The 24,725-nt window shown below is 51.5% G+C and overlaps 3 protein-coding genes across 3 annotated transcripts; all 3 read left to right on the plus strand.

The window, feature by feature from the left end:
• The first annotated feature begins 298 nt into the window (after positions 1-298).
• Positions 299-4,696, plus strand: LOC105204389. The gene is made up of 3 exons (XM_039455394.1): positions 299-498; positions 541-760; positions 4,619-4,696. The coding sequence occupies exons 1-3, from the start codon at positions 299-301 to the stop codon at positions 4,694-4,696; spliced, it is 498 nt and encodes a 165-aa protein (XP_039311328.1).
• Positions 4,697-4,758: 62 nt separating this feature from the next.
• On the plus strand, positions 4,759-6,612 carry LOC120359087 (actin cytoskeleton-regulatory complex protein pan1-like). Its single transcript, XM_039455395.1, has one exon. The coding sequence runs from the start codon at positions 4,759-4,761 to the stop codon at positions 6,610-6,612; it is 1,854 nt and encodes a 617-aa protein (XP_039311329.1).
• Positions 6,613-10,188: 3,576 nt separating this feature from the next.
• LOC120359088 lies at positions 10,189-13,965 on the plus strand (the record flags this gene model as incomplete). The annotated part of the gene is made up of 2 exons (XM_039455397.1): positions 10,189-10,509; positions 13,909-13,965. Coding segments are annotated over 2 exons (378 nt in total), but the record flags the coding sequence as incomplete, so codon positions are not given.
• Positions 13,966-24,725: the final 10,760 nt, after the last annotated feature.

The following is a 24,725-nucleotide window of genomic DNA, read 5'->3' on the forward strand; positions in this document are numbered from 1 at the left end:
ATGAAAAATTGTCTAATCGACAGAGACCGGAAGACAAAAAATGGTTACTGAAAGATGATAGAAAATAAACGAAGCTGATATAAATTACGTCGCGAGTTTACGCACCAAAAACATGAGTTTATCAAAGAGGATTAGCTCCGAGAGACGACGTCTCGTCGAGGAATTGCATACATCTGCTCGAAGATATTTTTTACAAAGACGTGTTATAATCAAAGGATTCGACGACTTGTGGCAAGCGGATATCGTCAAGATGCGTTCGTATTCAAATATTAACAGAAGTCATCATTATATACTTACCATGATTGATGCGCTGAACAAATTCTCATGGGCAGTAGGGATGAAAAATAAGAGCGGAAAAGAGACAGCTAACGTCATTGCCGAGATAATTCGGAAGAGCGGAAGATGTCCACGCAACTTGCAAACGGATATGGGCAAAGAGTTTTACAACGCCGATGTGCAGAAACTCTTGAGGAAACACCACATTAATCATTATTCCACGTATTCGGTGTTAAAAGCATCGATAATCGAGCGCTTCAATAGAACTTTGAAAGATAAGATGTGGAACATGTTTATGTTGCAAGGATCTTACAAGTGGGTCGACGAGCTGCCGCGTCTGGTTTCCGAATACAACGACACGCTGCATAGAACGATAGGCATGCGACCTGTGGATGTAACGCCGGAGTCGGCTAAAAAGCTGTTGGACACCGTGTATAGTAACATTAAGATCGCTGTTCCTGCAAAGTTCAAGGTCGGAGCTAAGGTACGCGTGAGCAAGCATAAGACAATTTTTGAAAAAAATTTTACACCAAATTGGACCACCGAGGTGTTTACGATCGTTAAAGTGCAAAGAACAAACCCCGTCACATACCTCCTCGAAGATTATCGTGGAAACAGCATCGCGGGCGCTTTTTATGAACATGAATTACATCAAGCAAAGTATCCGGACGTTTTCCTTGTCGAGAAAATTTTGAGGAAGAAAGGAGATAAAGTCTACATGAAATGGCTGGGATTCAATGGATCGCATAATTCATGGATAAATAAAAGAGACGTTGTTTGATTTTATACACACATACACTACTGAAAAAAAAAATAGGGAACACTTTCCAGACACCAAAAATTAGGCTATTTTCAAATGACTGTAACTCGGTGAAAAATTATCGTAGATAAAAAATAAAAAAAGCATTTTGAAGCTTGAAAATCCAACATTACCGCTCTATCAGCAACAAAATTCTTTTAACTTCCTTGTCTTATGCAGTAAAAAAGCACACCTTGTTTTGTTCCTTAAAATTTCGTATTTTTGACACTTTGCAGCTCGACCAACAAATTTTTTTCGAATAATTCAAGTAAAACTTCATAAACTACAACATTTTGCCTACAAAATGCTTTTTTTAAAATTTCTCTACGCTTTTTTTTGACCGAGTTACGCAACTTTGAAGCTAAACCTGCATTTTTTACAAATGATATCCGTACTCCGTGAAAAATCATCGTACACAAAAAATCAAAAAACCATTTTAAAGTTCGAAGTTTCAGCTTTAACATGTTATTAATGGTTTAAAAAATTTTTTTCAATTTCTTAGTACTATCCCCCAAAAAGGATACACTGTTTTTTCCTTGAAATTACGTATTTTTAACAGCCTGTAGCTCAATAAAAAATTTTTTCTCGATAAACCCAATGCAAGTGCCATAAAGTATGACATTTTTTCTACAAAATGCTTTTTTTAAAATTTTTTTTACGATTTTTTTTTGACCGAGTTACAAGACTTCGAAGAAACACATTTTTTACAGTATACTTTTCTGAAAAATGACGTCTACCGCCGACATTAGCATTACCCAATATGCATCACGTGGAGGTTGCCGGTCGGATATTTGCACATCGCGCGTGTGTGTGTGTGTGTGTATGTATGCGTGCGTGCGTGCGTGCGTGTGTGTCTGTGTGTGTTTTTCTCTGTGTGTGTGTGTGTGTGTGTGTGTGTGTGTGTGTGTATCGTAGTAGAGATAAGGACCCCACAGTTCGTCACTTCTGCGGTATTTAATGACTCCAAACCCTCTCTGCTGTGTGTGTGTGTGTGTGTGTGTGTGTATGCGCGCGCGCGCATGAGTGTTCAATAGTGTGTATTTTCTCCTCTCTGATCAATTACTGCATGCAAGCGTTTTCGCATATTTATACATTTTGCAATACGATTTTGCGGAATGTTGTGACAAATTTTTGTTAAAATTTCTCCCAATTCTTCTAAATTTTGCGGCTGTTCTTCGTGACGCCTTAATCGTCGTTCTTGGCGTCGACGAAATAAACGCTATGATCAGCGTTGCGTAATGCCAGTACGATCTTACAACGGTGGTTCCGTGATAGTATGGGGGTGTATATCACTTACAAGACAAAGTGATCTAGTGATCCTGCCACCTCCGGCAATGACTGGTGTCCGTTATATCAACAATATTCTACGACCACACGTTTTGCAATTAAATCGAACCTGTCGGAACTTTATTTTTATGCAGGACAACGCTCGACCTCATACGGCGAATATAACGCGACGTTTCTTTGAACGACATGCAACTAGACTCTTAAATCATCTCGCCAATAGCCCGGACTTAAATTCAATCAAGCACATTTGGGATAAAATGGAACGACGATTAAGGCGTCGCAAAGAACAGCCGCAAAATTTAGAAGAATTGGGAGAAATTTTAACGAAAATTTGGCACAACATTCCGCAAGATCGTATTGCAAGATGTATAAATATGCGAAAACGCTTGTAAGCAGTAATTGATCAGAGAAGAGGAAATACACACTATTGAACACTCATGCGCGCGCGCATACACACACATACACACAGCAGAGAGGGTTTGGAGTCATTAAATACCGCAGAAGTGACGAACTGTGGGGTCTTTACCTCTGCTGTGATACACACACACACACACACACACACACACACACACACACACACACACGCACGCAAGCACGCACGCACGCACGCACGCACGCACGCATACTCACACACACACACACACACACACACACACACACACACACACACGATGTGCAAATATCCGACCGGCAACCTCCACGTGGTGCATATTGAGTAATGCTAATGTCGGCGGTAGACGTCATTTTTCAGAAAAGTATACTGTAAAAAATGTGTTTCTTCGAAGTCTTGTAACTTGGACAAAAAAAATCGTAAAAAAAATTTAAAAAAACTCTTTTTGTAGAAAAAATGTCATACTTTATGGCACTTGCATTGAGTTTGTCGAGAAAAAATTTTTTATTGAGCTACAGGCTGTTAAAAATACATGATTTCAAGGAAAAAACAGTGTATCCTTTTTGGGGCATAGTACTAAAAAATTGAAAAAAATTTTAAAAACCATTAATAACATGTTAAAACTGAAACTTCGAGCTTTAAAATGGTTTTCTGATTTTTTGTCTACGATGATTTTTCGCGGAGTATGGATATCACCCTCTCGATGTGACCCACCTCAACGTGGTGAGAGGGTGAACTCCATCCCCGAATGTTTTCGGGGATGGGGGCCAAGAGGTCACGTGAAAGGCATTTGTCTTCAGACCGAAGGCAAATGCCTTGCCCAAGGCGCCTCCCGGCGCGGCGGGCACGGGTAGAAGAGGGGCTGGTAATCCCTGTGTCTGGGGACGGTGTCGTTTTCACGGCTCGCGTCCTGGCACGGGGAGAGCCAGTCCCTCCGGGAAGGACGGGCCGGCGGGTTTGGCGCGGCCAATCCCGTCGGGCTGGGCCGTTCCGGGCCGCCTGGGCTTATTCCAGGGCAGGGTCGGAGCGGTGGGGGTGTCCCGGCGCGTGCATCGTGGGAAACTCTCCCCGATGCATCGGGTCGGGGCGGCCCTCGGGCCGCTCGGACTTATCCGAGGCAGGGCCGAGGGCGAGTGCGGACAGCGGCGAGGGGTCTCTGTGAAGGGACTTGTCCCGGAACGGAACTCCTCGCCGCCCCCAATCGGATGAGACGGGCCGCTGGGACCCCGGTTTACCGGACCCAGCGGGCTGGGCCGTCTCCGGGCCGCCCGGACTTATTCCGGGGCAGGGTCGGAGCGGTGGAGGACGGTCCAGCGCGTTCCTCGTGGGAAACCCTCCCCGAGGTTGCGGGCTGGACTGGCTCCGGGGCCGCTCGGAAGTATTCCGATGCAGGGCCCGGGGCGGTGTTGGCTGGCCCGGCATTCCGCGACGGCGTCCCTTCCGAAGCGGGTGCCGGGCCGGAGTCTTGTCCCCCCAGGGGAGTTGTCACCCCCCTGGGTGGACGTGCTGGTCGCCACGGCGGCTAGGGTGCGGAAGGGGCGTCGCTTCCGTTGCCCAACCCGTCCGTGGGGCCCCCCGGGTGGCGCCACCCGTGACGGTGCCCCCGCTGTCGGAGGCGGGGGACCCCTGAAAGCCCATACGGGGCGAGCCCTTGATGGCTCCTCCGTATGGGTGTGTAGGGGGCTGGAGGCCCGTGCCCTGGATGTCACATCCCCAGGGCCTGCGCCATAAGCCGACCCCCCCGGAGTACCGGGGGCACCCGTACCGGTCATGTTTCGGCGGGGTGGGAGATACGCCGGTCGGTCCAGCTGTCACGGGGAGTGGGATCAATCACAAAATGATATTAATTATTAAAAACGAGGCAGGGAAAAGCGGCACGCCTAAGGGCGCTCGCTCGGGCAACGGATTGGGAGGGACAAGGTCCTTGTCCTCTCCCAACCTAGCGAAAGGGGATATCTCTCCCGCAGAAGGGAGAGATACCATCAAACACGCGAGGGGACCTTCCATGGGGGCTGGCGGGCTGGAGCTTTTCAGCCCGTCCAGCTCTCCGGGGAACCCCCCCAAAAAGGAGACCAGGAGGCTCCAAGTCACGTTGGAGGACTTCCTCCCCAAGGGTGGGAAGGCACGTCCCACTGGCTCGAGGCCGGGCCCGGCCTGCAGCAAGGGTGTTAAACCCGATAGCTGTGGGTCGGACGAAACCCGCCTCGACCCGAGCAGCACTCCCGGGCCATCTGGCCTGGGAAGTAAGGAAAGACCCTCCCTGCCACCCTCCCCGATCTCTGCCGGGGTGCCCATCCATATGGATGTGGACTCGGACGCAGAGTCGGTGGGACGGGGAAGAAAGAGGGCGCATAGTAAGAGGTCAACACCTGCTTACTACATATCGTCCTCTTCGGAGTCGGACGAGGGACCGAAAAAGAAGGGACGAGGAAGGCCAGCCAAGGATCCCTCCCACGCTGGCCAATTCACAGCGGAGGCCCTCGCTAAGAAGGCTGAAGCCAACATGGCGAGGAGGATTAAAAAGGACCACAGGGATATCGTTAACCCCGACGTCCAACCCTCCTCAGCCAGAGCGGTCAAAGCGCAGGAGATGGCTCTTGAACGAGCCGAAGAGTTGGAACAACAACCGATTGCGGCCGTTGCGGCCGTAATGACGCAGAGCCTCGGGATGCTGGCTAAATCCGTCGAGAGGTCCACGAACATCCAGGGTCCTATTAGAAAGGACCTCTGGAATGCATACGCGGACCTCACGGCGGGACTGACCGCCATCCTAACAAGGCAAGAGGAGAGCCCCGCTGAACAAGCGCATAGGGAGGAGAGAGCGGCCCTGGCCAAGGCTAAGGCCAAATGGGTGGTAGAAAAGAGGAGGCTGGAAGCCGAGTTGGGGCAAATGCGGGTCCGCATTGCCCTACTCGAGCAAGCCTCCTCGATGCAAGCTACCAGGGAGTGCGGTACCGATGTCGAGGTCCAGACAGACCTGGACCTCGATGACACGGTACTAGGCGCCCTGACTGGAGGAACTCAACAGGGACCGTCAGTAGAGACGGACAGGGAGGAGCCCCCCGTTGAGGAGCCCTCTGCCCACGTGGAGACCACCCGACACAGAAAGTTGCCGGTAGTGGTCTCCACGGAGATATTAAAGGAGCCGTACTTCCGTCCGCCGCTAAAGGGGGTCAGCAAGCAGCTGAACCCCCTGTCTAAAGTGGCGGACCGGATAGCGGCTCCCGTTTCCCGCTCCTCCTTCCCTGCCCTCCCCCCTCCCTCCAGTTCTCTGGAGACATCGGGATGGGCCAGGGTCGGGGAGAGCGGGAAGAAAGAAAGGAAGAGGGCGAAAGCCCTGACCGAGGACGGCCTAAAGGAGGCTCTCTCTAGAGTCCTCCCGGCCGTCCTCGCTGAGATGGGACTTCTCCCCGCCCCCAGGGGGGCGGAAAGGCCCAAGGCACCCCCGACTGCGGGCAAGATCGCCAGGCAGTCCGGGGTAGCCCCCCAGAAAGGAGCGGACAACGCGGTCGCAGTGGCCGCTAGGCCCGCTCCGACGACGCAGAAGGAGGCCACCCCGTCCATACTAGAGCTATGGACGGAGGTGGTCTCCAAAAAGACCAGGAAAAAGGCCGCCAAAGCCGCCGAAAGGGCGACAAAGACGGCCCCACCCCCGGCGGCGAGGCCGACTAGGGTCCTCCCGATCCCGCCCCCGAAACCCACCCCCCAACAACCTTCTACTTCTTCGAAGAAGAAGAAGAAGAGGGGTGGACGTGGAGGGGGCCAGGGGGGACCAGGGGGGCAAACCCCAGGAGGAGCCGGCTCCCACGGGTCCGGCCAAGGGCAGCCAAGATCAGGCCGCCGACAACGGCGGCCGTGACGGTGACCTGCGCGGACCCAGCAGCATACGCGCAGGTCCTCAAGACCGCGAGGGAGAAGGTAGATCTCTCCTCCCTCGGGATTGAGGACCTGCGCCCAAGACGAGCCGTCACGGGGGCCCTGATCCTAGAGGTCAGGGGCGTAGAAAACGGCACCAAGGCCGACGCCCTGGCCGAAGGGATCAGGGAGGCCCTCGGAGTCGAGCTACGGTTGAGTGGCCTGGACGATTCGGTCACCTCGAGTGAGGTGGCCGATGCCTTGGGAGCCATAGGAGGATGCTCCCCCCACGACATCAAAGTGGGGGAGATCCGAACGGCTCCCAACGGGCTAGGCACCTGCTGGGTACGTATCCCAGCCAAGGCTGGCAAGGCAGCTCTGGCCGCCCCCCGCGTCAGGGTGGACTGGTCGAGCTGCCGAGTGGTGCTGCTTCCCTCTCGGGGGCTGCAGTGCCACAAGTGCCTGGCCCAAGGACACGTCCAGGCCAAATGCAGCAGCCGGATCGATAGATCCGGCTGCTGCTACAGGTGCGGAGGCCTTGGCCATCTGGCCAAGGCATGCACTGCTAAGGCGGGCTGCCCGGTCTGTCGCGACGCGGGCAAGCCCGCCGAGCATAGGATCGGCGCGAAGGGGTGCCTGGCGAATAAGCCGCAATGGGCACCCCTGAGCGCCGAGGGCCGGAATGAGGCGGGGTCATCTACAAGTTTAACACCAACCCCGCCCCCAGCTCCGGCCACCATGGTAGTCGAGGAGGAAGCCCCTCTCCCGCAAAGGGAGAGGAGCATGAGAAATGCGTGCGCGGAAACGCGCGTAACAGAGATGGAGGTGGAGGATCCTCAGGGGACATCCGAAAATGCCCCCTAGGCTCCTCCAGGCCAACCTCTATCACGCCAGGGCTGCGCAAGACATGCTTGCGCAGTGCCTGGCGGAGGGGGGTGGCGGGCTGGCCATCGTCGCCGATCCTTATAGGATCCCCGAGGGCAACCCCAACTGGGTTGGAGATCCCTCGGGGAAGGTGGCGATGGTCAGCCATCATGTGCCGGGCGCTCCGCCGATGATTCCTCTATCGGCTGGCGAGGGCTTCGTCATGGTCGAGTACGGACCCATCGATGTCCTGGGATGCTATCTCCCCCCTAGCCTAACCAGGGGGGAGTACGAGGCGGCCTTAGACGGCATGGAGAGCGACATACTCAGTCGCTCTCCAAGGCCTGTCATCGTGGGGGGAGACCTCAATGCCCACGCTGTGGCCTGGGGCTCCCCCCGCACTGACGCGAGGGGCCGCCTCGCTTTAGAGTTTGCGGCGGGGCTCGGCCTGGTCCTTTTGAACCGGGGCCGGGTCAGCACCTACGTGGGGACCGGGGGAGAGTCCATTGTCGACGTGACATGGGCCTCCCCCGAGGCCCTAAACAGGGTCCAGGGATGGACGGTGGAGACCGGCTCCCTCGGAGAGACGTCTGATCATAGACTTATCTCCATGGAGCTGGTCTCCCCCCCCACGGAGGTGCGAGAGCAACGCCGCCGCACCCGGGATAGGAATCGATGGGTTCTGAGGAAACTCGACCTAGAAGCCCTCGAGGTCAGCCTCCTCGCCTCCACTTGGCCGGAGGGAGGAGCTGACCTCGGAGCCGAGGAGGAGGCGGAGCGCCTCTGTGAGATTATGTCGCGTGCCTGCGACGCCTCCATGCCCCGCAGCAGACCTATGGCGCGCCGCGCCGCCTACTGGTGGTCCGCGGAGCTCGCCGAACTAAGGCGAGCTACCGTGGCCGCCAGGCGGGCGCACACGCGCGCCAAGCGACGGGGCATGGAGGAAGCGTTGACAAACGCCACGGCGGTCCTCAGGGATGCCAGAAAGGCCCTGAGGACCGCCATAGCTCGGGCGAAGGCCGCGGCCTGGGAGGATATGATCTCCGAGCTGGATCGCGACCCATGGGGCAGGCCATACTGTATAGTGATGAAAAGGCTTCGCCCATGGGCGCCTCCAGTCTCGGAGACGCTGGACCCCCAGTTCCTCCAAAGGGTGGTGAACACACTGTTCCCCACCCGGGGGAGGGATATCCCGGAAAAGTCCGGCCCTCCCCCAGGATGGTCGGAGGAACTGGAGGTGTCCAGGCACGAAATGGTCGCGGCCTTCGCCCGAATAACTGGCAAAAAAGCGAAGGCGCCCGGGCCGGATGGCATCTATGCCAAAATCTGGGCCCGGGCATCGCCTATCGTAGGGGAGGCACTTCGTGCCACGTACACGAAGTGCCTCCGGGAAGGTACCTTCCCCAGGAGGTGGAAGAGGGCCCGGCTTGTCCTCCTTAAAAAGGAGGGCAAGCCCGCGGAGAGTCCCTCCGCGTACAGGCCCCTCTGTATGCTGGATGATGCAGGTAAGATCTTCGAGCGAATAACCGCTAACCGCATCATCCGGCATATGGCCCGGAATGGTCCTGAACTGTCCCCCAAACAATACGGGTTCCGAGAGGCGCGATCGACAATTGACGCGATACGTCAGGTTTGGTCCCTCTCGGAATCCCTAACGGGGGACGGGATGGTGGCGTTGGCGATATCCCTGGATATCGCCAACGCCTTTAATAGTCTCCCCTGGGGCGAGGTGGTGGCGGCGCTGAGCGAGTACTTTCGCCTGCCGCCTTACCTCGTCGCCATCGTTCAGGACTATTTCCGGGATAGGGAGCTGGAGTTCCGCGACAAAGACGGACTCCAGCAGCGGAGGGACGTGTCATGTGGCGTTCCACAGGGGTCCGTGTTGGGCCCCCTGCTATGGAACGCCGCATACGACAAAGTGCTACGCACGGCCCTCCCCCCCCCGCTGCTACGTCGTCGGCTACGCTGACGACACGTTCATAGTGGCGGGGGGACCTCCTGGGGAGGAGCAGTCGCCAAGGGCGACTGGGCAGTGGCGTGTATCGTCGGTGCCATAAAAGGCCTGGGCCTGAGGGTGGCCCCGGAGAAGACAGAAGCCATATTCTTTCACGATGGCTCCTCCGGGGTACCGCCCCAGGCCTTCGTCCTGGTGGACAACACCCGTGTTCAGGTGGGTGCAACCCTGAAGTACCTTGGGTTGCACCTGAACGGTCGCTGGGCCTTCGCTGATCACTTTGACCAGCTGGCCCAGCGGTTGGGCAGGAGATTGAACGCTCTCAATGGGTTGATGCCCAACCTCCGGGGTCCGAGGGTGGGTGCTAGACGCGCGTACGCCCTCGCGATCATGTCCGGGGCCCTGTACGGAGCCCCGGTGTGGTTTCGCGAGGCGCTGGCCAGTCGCCGCATCAAGAAGGTGTTGCACGACGTGCAGCGGCGGCTGGCGCGAAGGATAACGCGCGCGTTTCGCACCGCTCCCAACGCGGCAATCATGGCCCTGGCGGGGCTCCCCCCGGCGGAGTACACGGCCGATGCCCTGGCGTGGACCTACGCCAGGACAAAAGCCATCCGCCTCGAGGGGGGGGTAGTCACCCCTAGGGCCGCCGCGTTGCTACGGGAGAGGGCCCGTCGGCGGGTGATGAGGTCATGGAAGAGGAACCTCATCGACAACCCGTCGGCGGCCGGATCTCGGATCTTGGAGGCCGTCCTACCACACCTGGACGAGTGGGTGGCCCGCCCGTTTGGCGGCTTGTCCTACAGGATGACACAGGTGCTCACCGGGCATGGTTGTTTCGGTGAGTACCTGTGCAGGATAAGGAGGGAGCCAACGAAACAGTGCCACCACTGTGGCGCCGCCCGGGACTCCGCGCGGCACACGCTGGAAGAGTGTCCAGCGTGGGAAGAGCTGCGCGGAGTCTTGAGGGCCGAAGTGGGAGATGACCTCTCCCTGCCGGCCATCATCAGTCAGATGGTCGGCAGGGAGAGCGCCTGGAAGGCGGTCTCCTCCTTCTGCGAGCGAGTCATGCTGCAGAAGGAGGAGGCCGAAAATGTGCGGGAGCGTCAGCCTGGGGGTCGTATGCCCCCAGGCGACGCGAGGAACAGAAGGGGCGGCGGAGACGGGGGTCACGCTTCGTCTCGGCCCCCGCCCCGTCCGCCCCGACCGAGAAGAAGCGGCCCCCGCCCCCGGAGTTCCACCGGGCGGCGGCGGGGCAGAAGAGCCGTGGCGGTCGCCCCCTCGTCTCCCCACTATTGCGGAGGAGAGGGACGACGGCGACCGCCACAGGAATGATGAAATGGAGCGACCCTCCTCCCCTGCGGCTGCCGGCCCAGCTTTCGGGACGCGCAGCCGTGGGAGGAGGGCAGCTCCCCATGTAAGTGAGCCCGGCGAGGCAAACCTGACTTAACGGTCCGGGGGAGCGATCGCGCGTCACAATGCGCCATCGCTCCCCCTCTAGCGCCTCGCCGGGGTGCTGGTGGGGGGAGGGGAAGGAACTCCTTCCTACCTCCTCCCCCCCCAACACGGAGAAGAGTATGCCGCCGCGCCGGGCTAGTCCGGCGCGTAGGGGCCCGGGACATCCGGCCGGGGGGCCGGACTCCCGGGCTTTACCCCCGTAAACATCACAAGGGGAAGAGGCGGGGGAGGGCTGGTGTCCCTCTCCCCCGACCTTAGGCCGGCTTGGCCTCACGGCCCTGCCGGGGGACCCGCACCAGGGTGCCCCCCGGCGTGCTGAGTCGGCCTCGGCCGACCTGGTCCGAGGGGCTCCGGAAGCATGCTGTACGCGTTCCCGGAGTCCCTCCTCAGTCAAGGACCTGAGATGGACACCCGGAGAGGTTTTAGTGGGTATGTCCTCGCCGACACGTTGTCGGCGGGGAAGAGCCCCACATAACCGCCAGGCCTCCCCCGAGGCCTGGGGTATGCGGTAACGCATTTCCTCTCCGTTAACAAAAAAAAAAAAAAGGAGTATGGATATCATTTGTAAAAAATGCAGGTTTAGCTTCAAAGTTGCGTAACTCGGTCAGAAAAAAGCGTAGAGAAATTTTAAGAAAAGCATTTTATAGGCAAAATGTTGTAGTTTATGAAGCTTTACTTGAATTATTCGAAAAAAATTTGTTGGTTGAGCTGCAAAGTGTCAAAAATACGAAATTTTAAGGAACAAAGCAAGGTGTGCTTTTTTACTGCATAAGACAAAAAAGTTAAAAGAATTTTGAAAATCTGCTGATAGAGCATTAAAGTTGGATCTTCAAGCTTCAAAATGCTTTTTTTATTTTTTATCTACGATGATTTTTCACCAAGTTACAGTCATATGAAAATAGCCTAATTTTTGGTGTCTGGAAAGTGTTCCCTATTTTTTTCTGAGTAGTGTATATTCGTAAGAAAAAACATTGTTAAAACGATATAAATGTATTCAAAGCAACGTTAAATATATAATATACATAAACGTATACAAAAAGAGCGGCAAGAATATACTTGTAATAAGTCACGCAAAATTAATCTACATTAAATGTTGTTACAATAATAAGTCACGCAAAATTGTTACCTTTTATTGTTACATTAATATTATCAACTTACATTGTTATGTAAAATGTTTTTTTTTTTAAACTACTTTTTAATAGGTCACGCAGAATCAACTTAAATTAGTAATAAGCATTGCATTAATTGTTTTATAGTAATACAAAATGTTATAAATAAAGTATAAAAAATGTATTACGATGTTATACGCCAATGTCCCCAAGGCAATGTTTCAGTAGAATCAGGCAAGATAAAACGCTTGTCATCGGACGGGCTGAGAGCAATCTTTTTTTCTTTGATTGTGTGTATACCCAAGGACTTTGATTCTGTCCATGGGGAAATTTTCCAAACTGAGAAGTCGCTATCTTTCTACATACTTACAGTTCATAATTAACGTAACGACCAATAAGCTCTAGTCGTTTCATTAATCATGAACTGCGAGTATGTAGAAAGTGGTGACTTCTCAGTTTGAAAAATTTCCTCATGGACAGAATCAAAGTCCTTGGGTGTACATCGTGGAGCTTCAAACGTATACACGATTGCTGACGAGTCATTTCTATCCCGTCGTGCAAGCAACGCGTATAATCTTCAAATGTGATAGTTCTACAACGCTATTCTTTACACCTTTCATCTTTTTCGTATCTTTTTTTCCTTCTACTCTCACCGCATACATTTTTGTTCTTAGCCTTACAAATTCGGTCATAATCTTGCCGCAATTCTCGTCTTTCATTAGCCCTGGAACCTTCTTATTCGCGAGAGGCATATTATATACGTTGTCCGCGGGATAATTGCTCGTGTCGTATCTCGCGATATCACGTTTCATATCCATGTACACATCATCACACTCAATGACATAGATGAGGCTATCTGTGTCTGTATAAAGTATCTTACATTTATCTTTATACAATGGCAGCATATAATCGTAGTAAAATTCGTAAATGGAGATTTTTGAAACGTCGAGAATACACATACCGACATATATGGGTTTGTTAAATTTTACGAAGAGTTTACGCATCTCTATAGCAACCAGATTTTCCGCGAAAACGCTGCGACTATGAAAATTTGGAGCAGAAATCATGGCCTCTGCCCCGTAACGGCCTTCCCATTGCGTTACTAATTTTATATTAACGTGATTACGTACATTTTCCATTGTTTTACCGAAAACTGCATTAATTTGTATAAATTTTTTTTTAAATCATTTTTTGCGTTCGTTCGAAACTCTGTATTTAATTCTATATAATCGCGGAGCCAGGTGGACTGAGCGAATAGAAGTACGCAATGTATTTTTACGATTCGAAGCCCGAGACGGGTGCACTGTTGAAAATTGCGGTAGTAGATGACGTAACGCTTTTTATCATGCACTGTCGCTAGTAATTTTTTCTGCCTTGACCCTGGAAGCTTATCGCTTGAAGGACAAAACGGTAAGTCAATGTGTCGATCGTGCAGATAATTCTCATATGCAAGGTCAACTTCCAGTATATACCCGGTGTCTGAATCGAAAGCGATCGCGTTTACATCAAAATTGTCAACGTTTTTGTCCCATTTAAATTCACCGTATGGCAACGGTTGACACATTGCCCACCCATACAGATTATTCACATCATTATACATCAAATAAGTCGACGGTTTTGACGGATCGTACGATTTCATGTACTTATTATTAGCCTTCGCATATCTGCCCGAACACTGGCTTAAACTTAAATCGCCACGAATTCCACGTTCCACGTAGAGTAGCATTTCTATGCCCGTAAGCAACTCGAATCTTATATCCGTTTTCTTCAACATTGCATCCCATGTGTAACCTGGCAATGTATAGTAATGCGCAGGGTCCAAACCGTAACTCTGCATGCTTTTATCACGAAAGTTTTCGAAAATGTCGGCTAATAATAAGACATCCGTTTTCAAATATAAATCGCTGTATTCGTGCAGCGTTTCAATTGTGAACCGTTGCCATACGTTCTTGGCATGAGCGTATTCATGCTCTGATACCGTCTGTCCGCTCAGTGAACTGTAGAAAGATTCGCGCGGTGGTAAACACGTTTCTAAAAGCTAGTCGGCATCATCAACGTACTTGTACGTAAAAACGCCTTTGCGCGTGAGGAGTTCGAAATCCTCGTTTGACAACTTAGAAAATTCGGAACGAGTAATTTTTAATTGTTCAATACTTAGAAACGACGCCAATTTTTCGAGACTCGCACTTAAGAATTTATATGAGTCGATGAATCAAAATCGTATACAATTTCGTACTTCGCCCGATTTTGTTCCTACACCGGTAGCTGCAACGTGTTTAGTAAACAAAATATATTTTTTTTTATTAATCGGTAGTAGGTCAATCTTGCCTTTGAACGCGGTAGAAATTTCTTTTATTATAAAATGTGCGTTGTAACCGCTCAAATTGTGAAAAACGACTGGAATAACGTACGTATTCTTATAATTTAAATTACATTTATTGTGAGCGGGACCGCGATACTTGCCGGTCAAATGACAATGATCACGCACCCGCCGATTGTCAAGCCACTCGTTATGGATAGGACTCTTATCTGATATAAACGGTTTTTCGCATATATGACAATTCGTCGCGTTTAAAAATGCCTTTTTCTGCTGTATAGTTAATTGTTCCATTGAAACATTAGCGGATATTCGAGCTTTTATGTCATGCGCAAGATTTTCTAATTCTTTAGAAAATCGAACCACGCGACGCAGTCCTTATTGCGGCGAAAACGATACATCGATAACGCGTCATCGAACGAGCATTTAACATAGTAAACTATGCTGTATACCTCATGGTGTTGATACGCGAAACTCGATGTGTTCTCTGTTTCGTTCTCCATCTTCTTCAGTATACACTCCAAATCGGCGTAAATTACAAATGGTACTCGCTCCTTGTTGTTGTATGAGTCACATTCCAGCCATTTCTGGTCCTCTCTCGGTAGTATGATGGCGCAGTCATTTAGTTTCTTGCACTCCGTTTCGTGCGATTGCAATTTTTCCTCTAAGTGGAAGTAATGCAGGCAACTGTAATAAAAAAAATTTGTTTGTACAAAACAATATTTTTAAGTGGTGAAATTTTTTATATATTATACTTACCGATCGCAGATGAATTTTTTGTGTTGTTTTTTGCTCAGCTGTGAGCTGACCAGTCGCGATAGGTTCTTAATCCACGCAAAATGACTGTGGCTGACGTCGTGTTTATCTTTCACGTAGAAGAGATTGATGTGTTTCTCTCTCTTATCTTCGGTCAGTCGTAACGGTACAACGTATTTTATCTTTTCTTTTTTGTCCAATTTGGTAGTGTACACATTCACAGACACGTTGTTTAAACGTTCAAATTTTCCAATGTCTTTTACTTTTATTGGAAATTGTATATCGTCAAACTTCAAAACAGTCAAATAATGCGGGTAAGATGACACTCGGTTTGCATGATTTTCGGCGGGGTACAGGGCAGCCACCATGGATCACGCGAAGCAAGCATTGTCCTTCGAATATACATTAATTATTGCACGCTTGTCACTTACCGACAGCGGCAATTCGAAGTAACATCTCGCGTGCATGGGATTAAACTTGTTTATATTTACCATCAAGTTTTGGATTCGATGTAAGCCCCAGTCACTATCGCGTTCCTGAAACTCATCGAGCATCGCTAATATTACTTCGATTACACGCTGCTCGTACCATTCGCGCAAATTTGACGCGCGGTATAGTTCATGATTCTTCGTCGCAAGTCTTTTATTATCGCGGTTGTCAAGAATGTTTACAAATTCACCGTTGAATACGGTATTCACCTTCATATTTCCATGTTTTGCGATAGCGTCTCCCACTTGCTCGATCACCAAATCACTAGCGTCTTCCAAGAAATGCCGCGGTTCAATATAATCGGCGTTTATGACAGCACCCGTAAAAATACGTGACTCAAACGCGGCCTTAATCTCGCGCCAGATGAGCGATCTTTTACCACCGGTGCTAGCGTGCGCACCACCTCCGTGCACAAAACGTCTTTCTAATTGCGCTTTTGCACCCGCGAGTCGCGCTATTCTCGCCACTATAGATTGTCTATGTCCGACGGTGAGTCGAGGACGTTTTTCGGCACTGCACCATCTTTCGAGCTGCGCGAGGCACTCTTTGCATCGTTCTACTCATGCACGACACTCCTTTTGAGTAGCGATCTGCGAGCATCACTCGAGCAGTTTGCGTTCAATGTTCTCCATTTTCAATTATTAGCACGTACTATACGATGTCAAGCAGCACTTGCATGTACATAGATAACACGAATTACAGTATTAATAGATGCTCTGAACGCGATATTGATCTCGTGCAAACTTTGCTTCAAAAAAGCGAGTTATTATTTCTGGCCACTGGTCAACTGGATCCAGCAGAATTTGGTTATCGTCGTCGTACAAGTAATTATATTGATCCACTGATTTTTGTTGCATTTAATATAATATGCTGTCACGTATTTTTATCCCACGCCGGAGAGCAGCGGCGGAATACGCGATCAAACACCGGAATTACGCGCGAGGCACGCGTGAGCGACGATATAACCAATAGATACCACCAATCGCGAATTTGGGCGCCAGACGCGATTATACCGGTCGCGTCGCCGGGTACACTATTTAACGCTAGACGCGGATGCACACCACGCGATAGCTTCTCAGAACGAAACACGAAATCGTCGCTCGCACGCGGCCAGCTAGCTCCTCTAACCGGTAGAGGGGCGGGGTAGCGGAGACAGGGACGAAGCGGCTCTCTTACTGGAGGAGACGGGTAGGCGAGAAATCAAGCAAGATCAGGCCGATATAACAGACAGAAATAACATGTATTGTAGCATATGACAGAGACAGAGTAGAGCCAAACGCGAAGGAATTTTCAGTCGAAGCAAGCAAAGAACGGAAAAGATGAAGAGTTGACGAAAACGAATAAGCGGAACGCGAAAATTTTCTTAAATACTACAATGCTTACGCTAGCGGCGCGAACAACGGCGGTTGGTCCCACGCGGAACGAGACAGCCAATCACGCGCGCTCGGAACAGCGCGGCGAGAACACACTCGTCGAACTTTCGCTAACGGACAGTAATTAACTCAACAGCAATACAACCAAAGATACCCGGTGACGGCAATGCCGTCGTCGCGGTCACGATGCACAATTCTCTCGAAGACGCGCGACACGACAACGCACCGATAACGCGGGCGGTCGTGTGATCACGGCCGTAACACGACTCGCGCACGTGCGCGAGGGCTTTGCGGCTTCCCGGGAAGCCGGTCGTCCGTGAGCTTCTACGGCGGGACAGCCAACGTACACGCGGCAGCCGACAGCTGGGTGCCTCGACAAGGTCTCACGCTTGAGGTGGAGAGCCGACCAAACACTAAAAAGGTGCGTTCTATCGCCACGCGGCGGACGCACTTGCACACTAACCCAATGGCTCCACCTCAGAGCGCGAGCCGGTCGACACCGACAGCTCGTGGCTTTACACGAAGGTTAGAGGGTCACTTCGACTTCCGCACGGTCCTCCTCCGGGTCCTCGGGTGTCCTCTCGCTCCGACGACGCTCGCCAAGGCCGGGCACTCTCGCCGATATCGATCCTACCGATAGCCACCGACGCTCACAGACCGATAGCTCGCACTCGCTCGCTCGCCAACGCAACGTGTACGCCGAACGCCGGGTCGCACGCAAAAGCCGAGAGGATCGCGCTCGATGCGCGATCGATGAGCGCTACCCCTCCTACAGGGTGCGCCTAGCGGCGCGGCCTATCAGCGGCCGCCCTTATCTAGCCGTGACGTCACGGCAGCGCAGTGTCGGGTCTCCGCAGGTGTCGTGCGGTCCCCGTCGGCATCCGATATCCTCGTCGCTCTCGTCGTCCTCGCGGACGACAGCAGCAGAGATTTCCCGCGACGATTCTTTGCCGCTACCCTTCTCGACGGACAGCCGGCATTCGACAGCCCTTGTCCTGGCCGTTCGTCCGCCCTAGCCTGTCCCTCGGCTGCGCCAATTGCGAGCCTCTTTTGCGTGGCGCATATCTGTCACCACGTCGAGTCTCGTCCTTCTCTTCGCCGTCGGTTTTCCGTGCTCCGGCCCTGGACGATCGCCTTCTCCTTGTCCTGCTGCTGCCCATCCTCCTCGCTGCTGCTGGTCCTTAGGCGACGTTTGTCGAGGTGCCCGCGGATACATGAAATAAGCCGCGAATAAATAAATGAAATCAATACGCGCCGCAGTCCCGCCGGAGATTTCGCTCTCTCGCTGAGTGCCTGACCCGGTCTTACGCGCCTCCTTGCGCTATGCTCAGGCGGAGGACGAAGTGGCGAGGCAGATAAAACTGCCACGTCACAATGCATTACGCCACTTCATATACGCACGATTCCATTTAGGTTCATCGTCGTTGTTGAACCATGAGCGTACGTTTATCGCCAGTAATTCGGTGCACTTTCCATTACCGGCGGGAATTGTAATGTGCAGATAGAATTTGAAATAGGCATTTAATTTCTTCAGTCAGCTTGTAGCGCGAATCGAATACTATACGAATTCTGCGTCCAAGGCGAATAAAACGATATTCATCATCATCATCATCATCATCATACTCATCATAATCATAATGGTCAGTGGTGCACAAACTATCTCGTGTCCACGTATACACTTTCCTTCGCGCTGCAAATGACAAATCGCCACAACCCACGTAGTTGATGCTAACACCTTGTCTCACGGCACGTTCACTGGTCCCATAAATGCCCAATTCTCTGTTGCGCAAAAAATTTACCACAGATACTTGTTGATCGTTTTTTTCCGGCACAGTCGAGAACTTCCAGGATATCTTCTACATCAAAGTCTACATCGGGCATTTCTTCGTCAAACTCCATTTTCACCGAATATATTGTCTATATATTTCTATATATTGGGCGCATTTTGGTAGGGATGTACACATACGAGTACATGGGTTGTCTGCAGTTGGAGCAGTAATCATCGTCAAGTCGTTTGAGAGAATCTGTACAGTGAGTTTGAACAGCGTTTATAGATCCTAGATCAATGTCATTGAGTCGAGTCATACAATATGCACACACAGATAGAGCTCCTCCAGTTGAATAGCAAAATTGAATAATGCAGTGTTTTGTGCAATCATCCAAAGCACGTAATTTGGCACTAGGTACAACTTTTACTGCACGATTCTCACGGTCTTCACTGATAACACTGTCTACACTACTGTCGTCAAAGTTTACATTATTCTCATTGTCTTCGTGACGATCGGCCATTTCTTTGATCGCCAATGATAAATTTGATATGCTTCAAAGACATCTACTGATTTCCGAGCACTAATTACATATCTATTATACGTTGTCTTTGTCTGATGAAAATAGCATCATCTAACGGGGCATGAAAGATCTATCTCCACCACTCGAAGATCCCATAGAATATTCCAGATCATTCATATACATTTGCATCAAACGTGTGTCTCTACATTAGAAATCTCGATCGAGCAGAAGGGAGAAGTGGACGGTGCATATTTGCAGCAACGCGTGCGACGAACAATCTGTCGATGTGTTTAAAGCTAATAATGAATTTTGTTGAGATTATTTTTTCATGTATGCACACGCATAAATACATAGAGGGGAAGAGGTATATCTCTTTTACATGTGCATCGCACGTGTGAATATTAAAATTCTTCAGATAATAAACTCGTAGTAAATTTTTGTGTTAAGTTATTGTGAATAATAAGACATGTATTCTTTGCCTTTTACTTTTTACCGTTATTTTGAAATAAAATAATTTTTACTTATTGGTATTACGAATAGTAAAAAAAATTTAAGGTAAAAGTTACGGCTTATTGCCACTAACCGCTAATTCACATCATTACCAAATTTAATGTTTGACATACAGCAGACCTTCGAGAACATAGATCGTGAGATTTCAGCTTTTTAAGTTTACTCAGTTCCGATTTATTGACGTTACAAGTTGCGCGGGTAGACCAGAAAAATCTGCCGCGGTGATAATTCTTGCCGTCGGACACGGATATACACGCAAACAATTAAGTAACACACAGATATCTACAATACATATATGTTACTAAAGTCTTTTTGGCAATACATACATTTCTCTAATCACTTCCTCGAGGAACATAATATTTTTATACATTGAATCCCTGAATCTCATATTTTTTTAGCCTGCCGTTCAAAAGTTTCAGATTAAATATATAATTTTATTCAATATCTAAATGCAGTTTGAATAGCCTTGAAAGTGATTGCGTCACGCGAACGATAACATTCCACAGGGGAAGAATCTAGCATTGTCAAGGCCATGCCTAAGAGCTGCATCGGCAAATATAATTTTAATAAAGAATATTCTATATCTCTTGAACGGTAGGCTAAAAAATTACGAGACTTGAACTTTATACATATTGGAATACTGCTTTCCAATTGGATCCAGGAAGAATAAAAAAATTAAGTAGAAAAAAACAATTCAATTTAATAGCGAGCATAAAGTAGCGGCGTTTGCTTCGCCTACGATGTAATTATGGATTGTCGCATGAAGGAAGAGCAGGAATTTGTTCCTGCTTTGATTAACATTGTGGTGTCCACCATAATAACGGGGCAACGCGTGGCACATTATTGCTTCAGACTTCCCTCCATTATTATTGTGGTGGTCACCACAACGGGACAGCGTGTGGTACAAATAGTACGTACCATTGAATTAATAAACTAATAGTGTGGTGGTGGTGGTGGTGGTGGTGGTGGTGGTGGTGGTGGTGGTGGTGGTGGTGGTGGTGGTGGTGGTGGTGGTGGTGGTGGTGGTGGTGGTGGTGGTGGTGGTGGTGGTGGTGGTGGTGGTGGTGGTGGTGGTGGTGGTGGTGGTGGTGGTGGTGGTGGTGGTGGTGGTGGTGGTGGTGGTGGTGGTGGTGGTGGTGGTGGTGGTGGTGGTGGTGGTGGTGGTGGTGGTGGTGGTGGTGGTGGTGGTGGTGGTGGTGGTGGTGGTGGTGGTGGTGGTGGTGGTGGTGGTGGTGGTGGTGGTGGTGGTGGTGGTGGTGGTGGTGGTGGTGGTGGTGGTGGTGGTGGTGGTGGTGGTGGTGGTGGTGGTGGTGGTGGTGGTGGTGGTGGTGGTGGTGGTGGTGGTGGTGGTGGTGGTGGTGGTGGTGGTGGTGGTGGTGGTGGTGGTGGTGGTGGTGGTGGTGGTGGTGGTGGTGGTGGTGGTGGTGGTGGTGGTGGTGGTGGTGGTGGTGGTGGTGGTGGTGGTGGTGGTGGTGGTGGTGGTGGTGGTGGTGGTGGTGGTGGTGGTGGTGGTGGTGGTGGTGGTGGTGGTGGTGGTGGTGGTGGTGGTGGTGGTGGTGGTGGTGGTGGTGGTGGTGGTGGTGGTGGTGGTGGTGGTGGTGGTGGTGGTGGTGGTGGTGGTGGTGGTGGTGGTGGTGGTGGTGGTGGTGGTGTGGTGGTGGTGGTGGTGGTGGTGGTGGTGGTGGTGGTGGTGGTGGTGGTGGTGGTGGTGGTGGTGGTGGTGGTGGTGGTGGTGGTGGTGGTGGTGGTGGTGGTGGTGGTGGTGGTGGTGGTGGTGGTGGTGGTGGTGGTGGTGGTGGTGGTGGTGGTGGTGGTGGTGGTGGTGGTGGTGGTGGTGGTGGTGGTGGTGGTGGTGGTGGTGGTGGTGGTGGTGGTGGTGGTGGTGGTGGTGGTGGTGGTGGTGGTGGTGGTGGTGGTGGTGGTGGTGGTGGTGGTGGTGGTGGTGGTGGTGGTGGTGGTGGTGGTGGTGGTGGTGGTGGTGGTGGTGGTGGTGGTGGTGGTGGTGGTGGTGGTGGTGGTGGTGGTGGTGGTGGTGGTGGTGGTGGTGGTGGTGGTGGTGGTGGTGGTGGTGGTGGTGGTGGTGGTGGTGGTGGTGGTGGTGGTGGTGGTGGTGGTGGTGGTGGTGGTGGTGGTGGTGGTGGTGGTGGTGGTGGTGGTGGTGGTGGTGGTGGTGGTGGTGGTGGTGGTGGTGGTGGTGGTGGTGGTGGTGGTGGTGGTGGTGGTGGTGGTGGTGGTGGTGGTGGTGGTGGTGGTGGTGGTGGTGGTGGTGGTGGTGGTGGTGGTGGTGGTGGTGGTGGTGGTGGTGGTGGTGGTGGTGGTGGTGGTGGTGGTGGTGGTGGTGGTGGTGGTGGTGGTGGTGGTGGTGGTGGTGGTGGTGGTGGTGGTGGTGGTGGTGGTGGTGGTGGTGGTGGTGGTGGTGGTGGTGGTGGTGGTGGTGGTGGTGGTGGTGGTGGTGGTGGTGGTGGTGGTGGTGGTGGTGGTGGTGGTGGTGGTGGTGGTGGTGGTGGTGGTGGTGGTGGTGGTGGTGGTGGTGGTGGTGGTGGTGGTGGTGGTGGTGGTGGTGGTGGTGGTGGTGGTGGTGGTGGTGGTGGTGGTGGTGGTGGTGGTGGTGGTGGTGGTGGTGGTGGTGGTGGTGGTGGTGGTGGTGGTGGTGGTGGTGGTGGTGGTGGTGGTGGTGGTGGTGGTGGTGGTGGTGGTGGTGGTGGTGGTGGTGGTGGTGGTGGTGGTGGTGGTGGTGGTGGTGGTGGTGGTGGTGGTGGTGGTGGTGGTGGTGGTGGTGGTGGTGGTGGTGGTGGTGGTGGTGGTGGTGGTGGTGGTGGTGGTGGTGGTGGTGGTGGTGGTGGTGGTGGTGGTGGTGGTGGTGGTGGTGGTGGTGGTGGTGGTGGTGGTGGTGGTGGTGGTGGTGGTGGTGGTGGTGGTGGTGGTGGTGGTGGTGGTGGTGGTGGTGGTGGTGGTGGTGGTGGTGGTGGTGGTGGTGGTGGTGGTGGTGGTGGTGGTGGTGGTGGTGGTGGTGGTGGTGGTGGTGGTGGTGGTGGTGGTGGTGGTGGTGGTGGTGGTGGTGGTGGTGGTGGTGGTGGTGGTGGTGGTGGTGGTGGTGGTGGTGGTGGTGGTGGTGGTGGTGGTGGTGGTGGTGGTGGTGGTGGTGGTGGTGGTGGTGGTGGTGGTGGTGGTGGCGGCGGCGGCGGCGGCGGCGGTTGAACCGAGGTGAAAGTGGTAAGTTTTTTAAAAACAGTTTCCATTTTCTCAGTTTGCGACTTTGCATACGTTTTGCAGGGTCCAAGGGTTAAACAAAAATTTTTGTTTTATTTTTTTTATCCGTAAAATTCGCGCGTGGCGGTAGACTTTCGGGTGGGTAAAAAATTCATACAATGAATAGTAAGAAAGCCTTCATCGGTAGCTAAATCTTAGTGCTTTTTATTTTTATTTATGTGATTTTATATACTTCTCCGAACTCAACCAGAATGTGCGCCGAATTAATTTTTGGTTATAACACAGCACGTCGAATAAGAATTAGTAATATTACTATTTATATTAAATAAATTAATTTAATATAATACTTGATGCTAATTTGCATCTATATACCCATTCCCCCCTGAAAAAACTGTAAGAAATTTATTGCGAAAAATAACACCCCACCCAGGGTTCGAACCTGGCACCTCCGGAATCTCCGGTCCCGGTGTCTTACCACCTCGACCACTGGGGCACAGTGATATTTCTCGCAATATTGGTATATGAGTGACAACGCATTTCTAGGCGCGTGATTCAAATTACAAATATGTTATTGGACCGAAAAATAAAAAGCACTAAGACCTAGCTACGACCGATGAAGGCTTTCTTACTATTCACTGTGTTGTTACATTATTGGTCCAATAACATATTTGTAAAAAAATTAATATTTTTTTTTTGCGCGCGGCGGCGGCGGGCGCGGGCGGGGGCGGCGGGCACCGCGAAATTTGCGCGCGCCGCGCAAATAGCCGCGAAATACGCCGCGGAGAACCGCCGCGAAAAACGTCGCGGGAAACGCCGCGAAATTTCGCCGCGGTATTATTATAAGAAAACATAAAAAATTAATACACGCTGGTTCGTAGCCAAGGAATTCCCCTCTCTTTCCAACATCATTTTCATCCTCGGCAGTTATATACCGCTCTGCCGCGCGGGTGACCCCCACCTGTCAATCAATCCCACCTCTAGATCAGTTGGTGACACCACCCACTGCATCTTGAGGATCACCACCCACTCCCTGTATTACTCCCCACTCCCGGGTAGGACCGCGGGCTGACTCCAACGCGCGGGTCAGTTCAGCGGGCTGACCTCCACCTCCCAAGTTAGGTTTTGCGGGTCACCACTCACCTCCCACGTCAGTACCGCGGATCATCACCCACTCCGCGGTAAGTACCGCAGGTACCCCCGCGCCTACATTCCCCCTCCCCCCCATTGCCCCATAACTTTAAACCGGCCTAGTCTTCCTACTGACGATTCTTAATTTGAACGTCGCGTTGTCTAATTTTACCTTTAACAAGAAAATTTGTGAGGGTAGCAATTTGAGATTTTAGAAGTTCATTTTTAAACGTAGAGTTTGATAGGATCCGCAATTGTTGTGTATGATTAGAAACAAATGACTTACGTTAATCGGCAAAACCTCTGACGTGCGGGCACTGTAGTAGTCAAGAGCTCGAGAGAAAAATTAAACTACCTCGATGTCTGTGCTCGCCTTATAACCAAAATTTTCAACTCTTTCCTGATCTGTTATTGGTAAAAATTTTTATCGTCCTTTCAGCAAATGAGGATAAATTGGCGGATCGGCAACTTGTGACAAACGTAGACACCAGGATTCGACTTCATAAACGCCGAAAACAAAGAAAGTCGGAAGATAGACAACTCGTGACAAACGCGGACGGAATGTTAAATCACAAGCGTTGAAATCAAAGAATGTCGGTAAAGTAAAAAATGCATCACAACAAAGTGAGATGTCAAATTAACACAGCGTCTCACTTTGTCCTA

The sequence above is a fragment of the Solenopsis invicta genome, chromosome 12 (genome assembly GCF_016802725.1).
Source record: "Solenopsis invicta isolate M01_SB chromosome 12, UNIL_Sinv_3.0, whole genome shotgun sequence".
In the NCBI taxonomy this organism is placed as follows: Eukaryota; Metazoa; Arthropoda; class Insecta; order Hymenoptera; family Formicidae; genus Solenopsis; species Solenopsis invicta.

Bases quoted from the DNA above. Each gene is read 5' to 3' on its own strand.
- LOC105204389 (XM_039455394.1), top strand. From the start codon at position 299: ATGATTGATGCGCTGAACAAATTCTCATGGGCAGTAGGGATGAAAAAT. The intron at 499-540 runs GTATTCGGTGTT...GCGCTTCAATAG, and splicing joins CACATTAATCATTATTCCAC to AACTTTGAAAGATAAGATGT. The intron at 761-4,618 runs GTACGCGTGAGC...AAAACGAGGCAG, and splicing joins AGTTCAAGGTCGGAGCTAAG to GGAAAAGCGGCACGCCTAAG.
- LOC120359087 (XM_039455395.1), top strand. From the start codon at position 4,759: ATGGGGGCTGGCGGGCTGGAGCTTTTCAGCCCGTCCAGCTCTCCGGGG.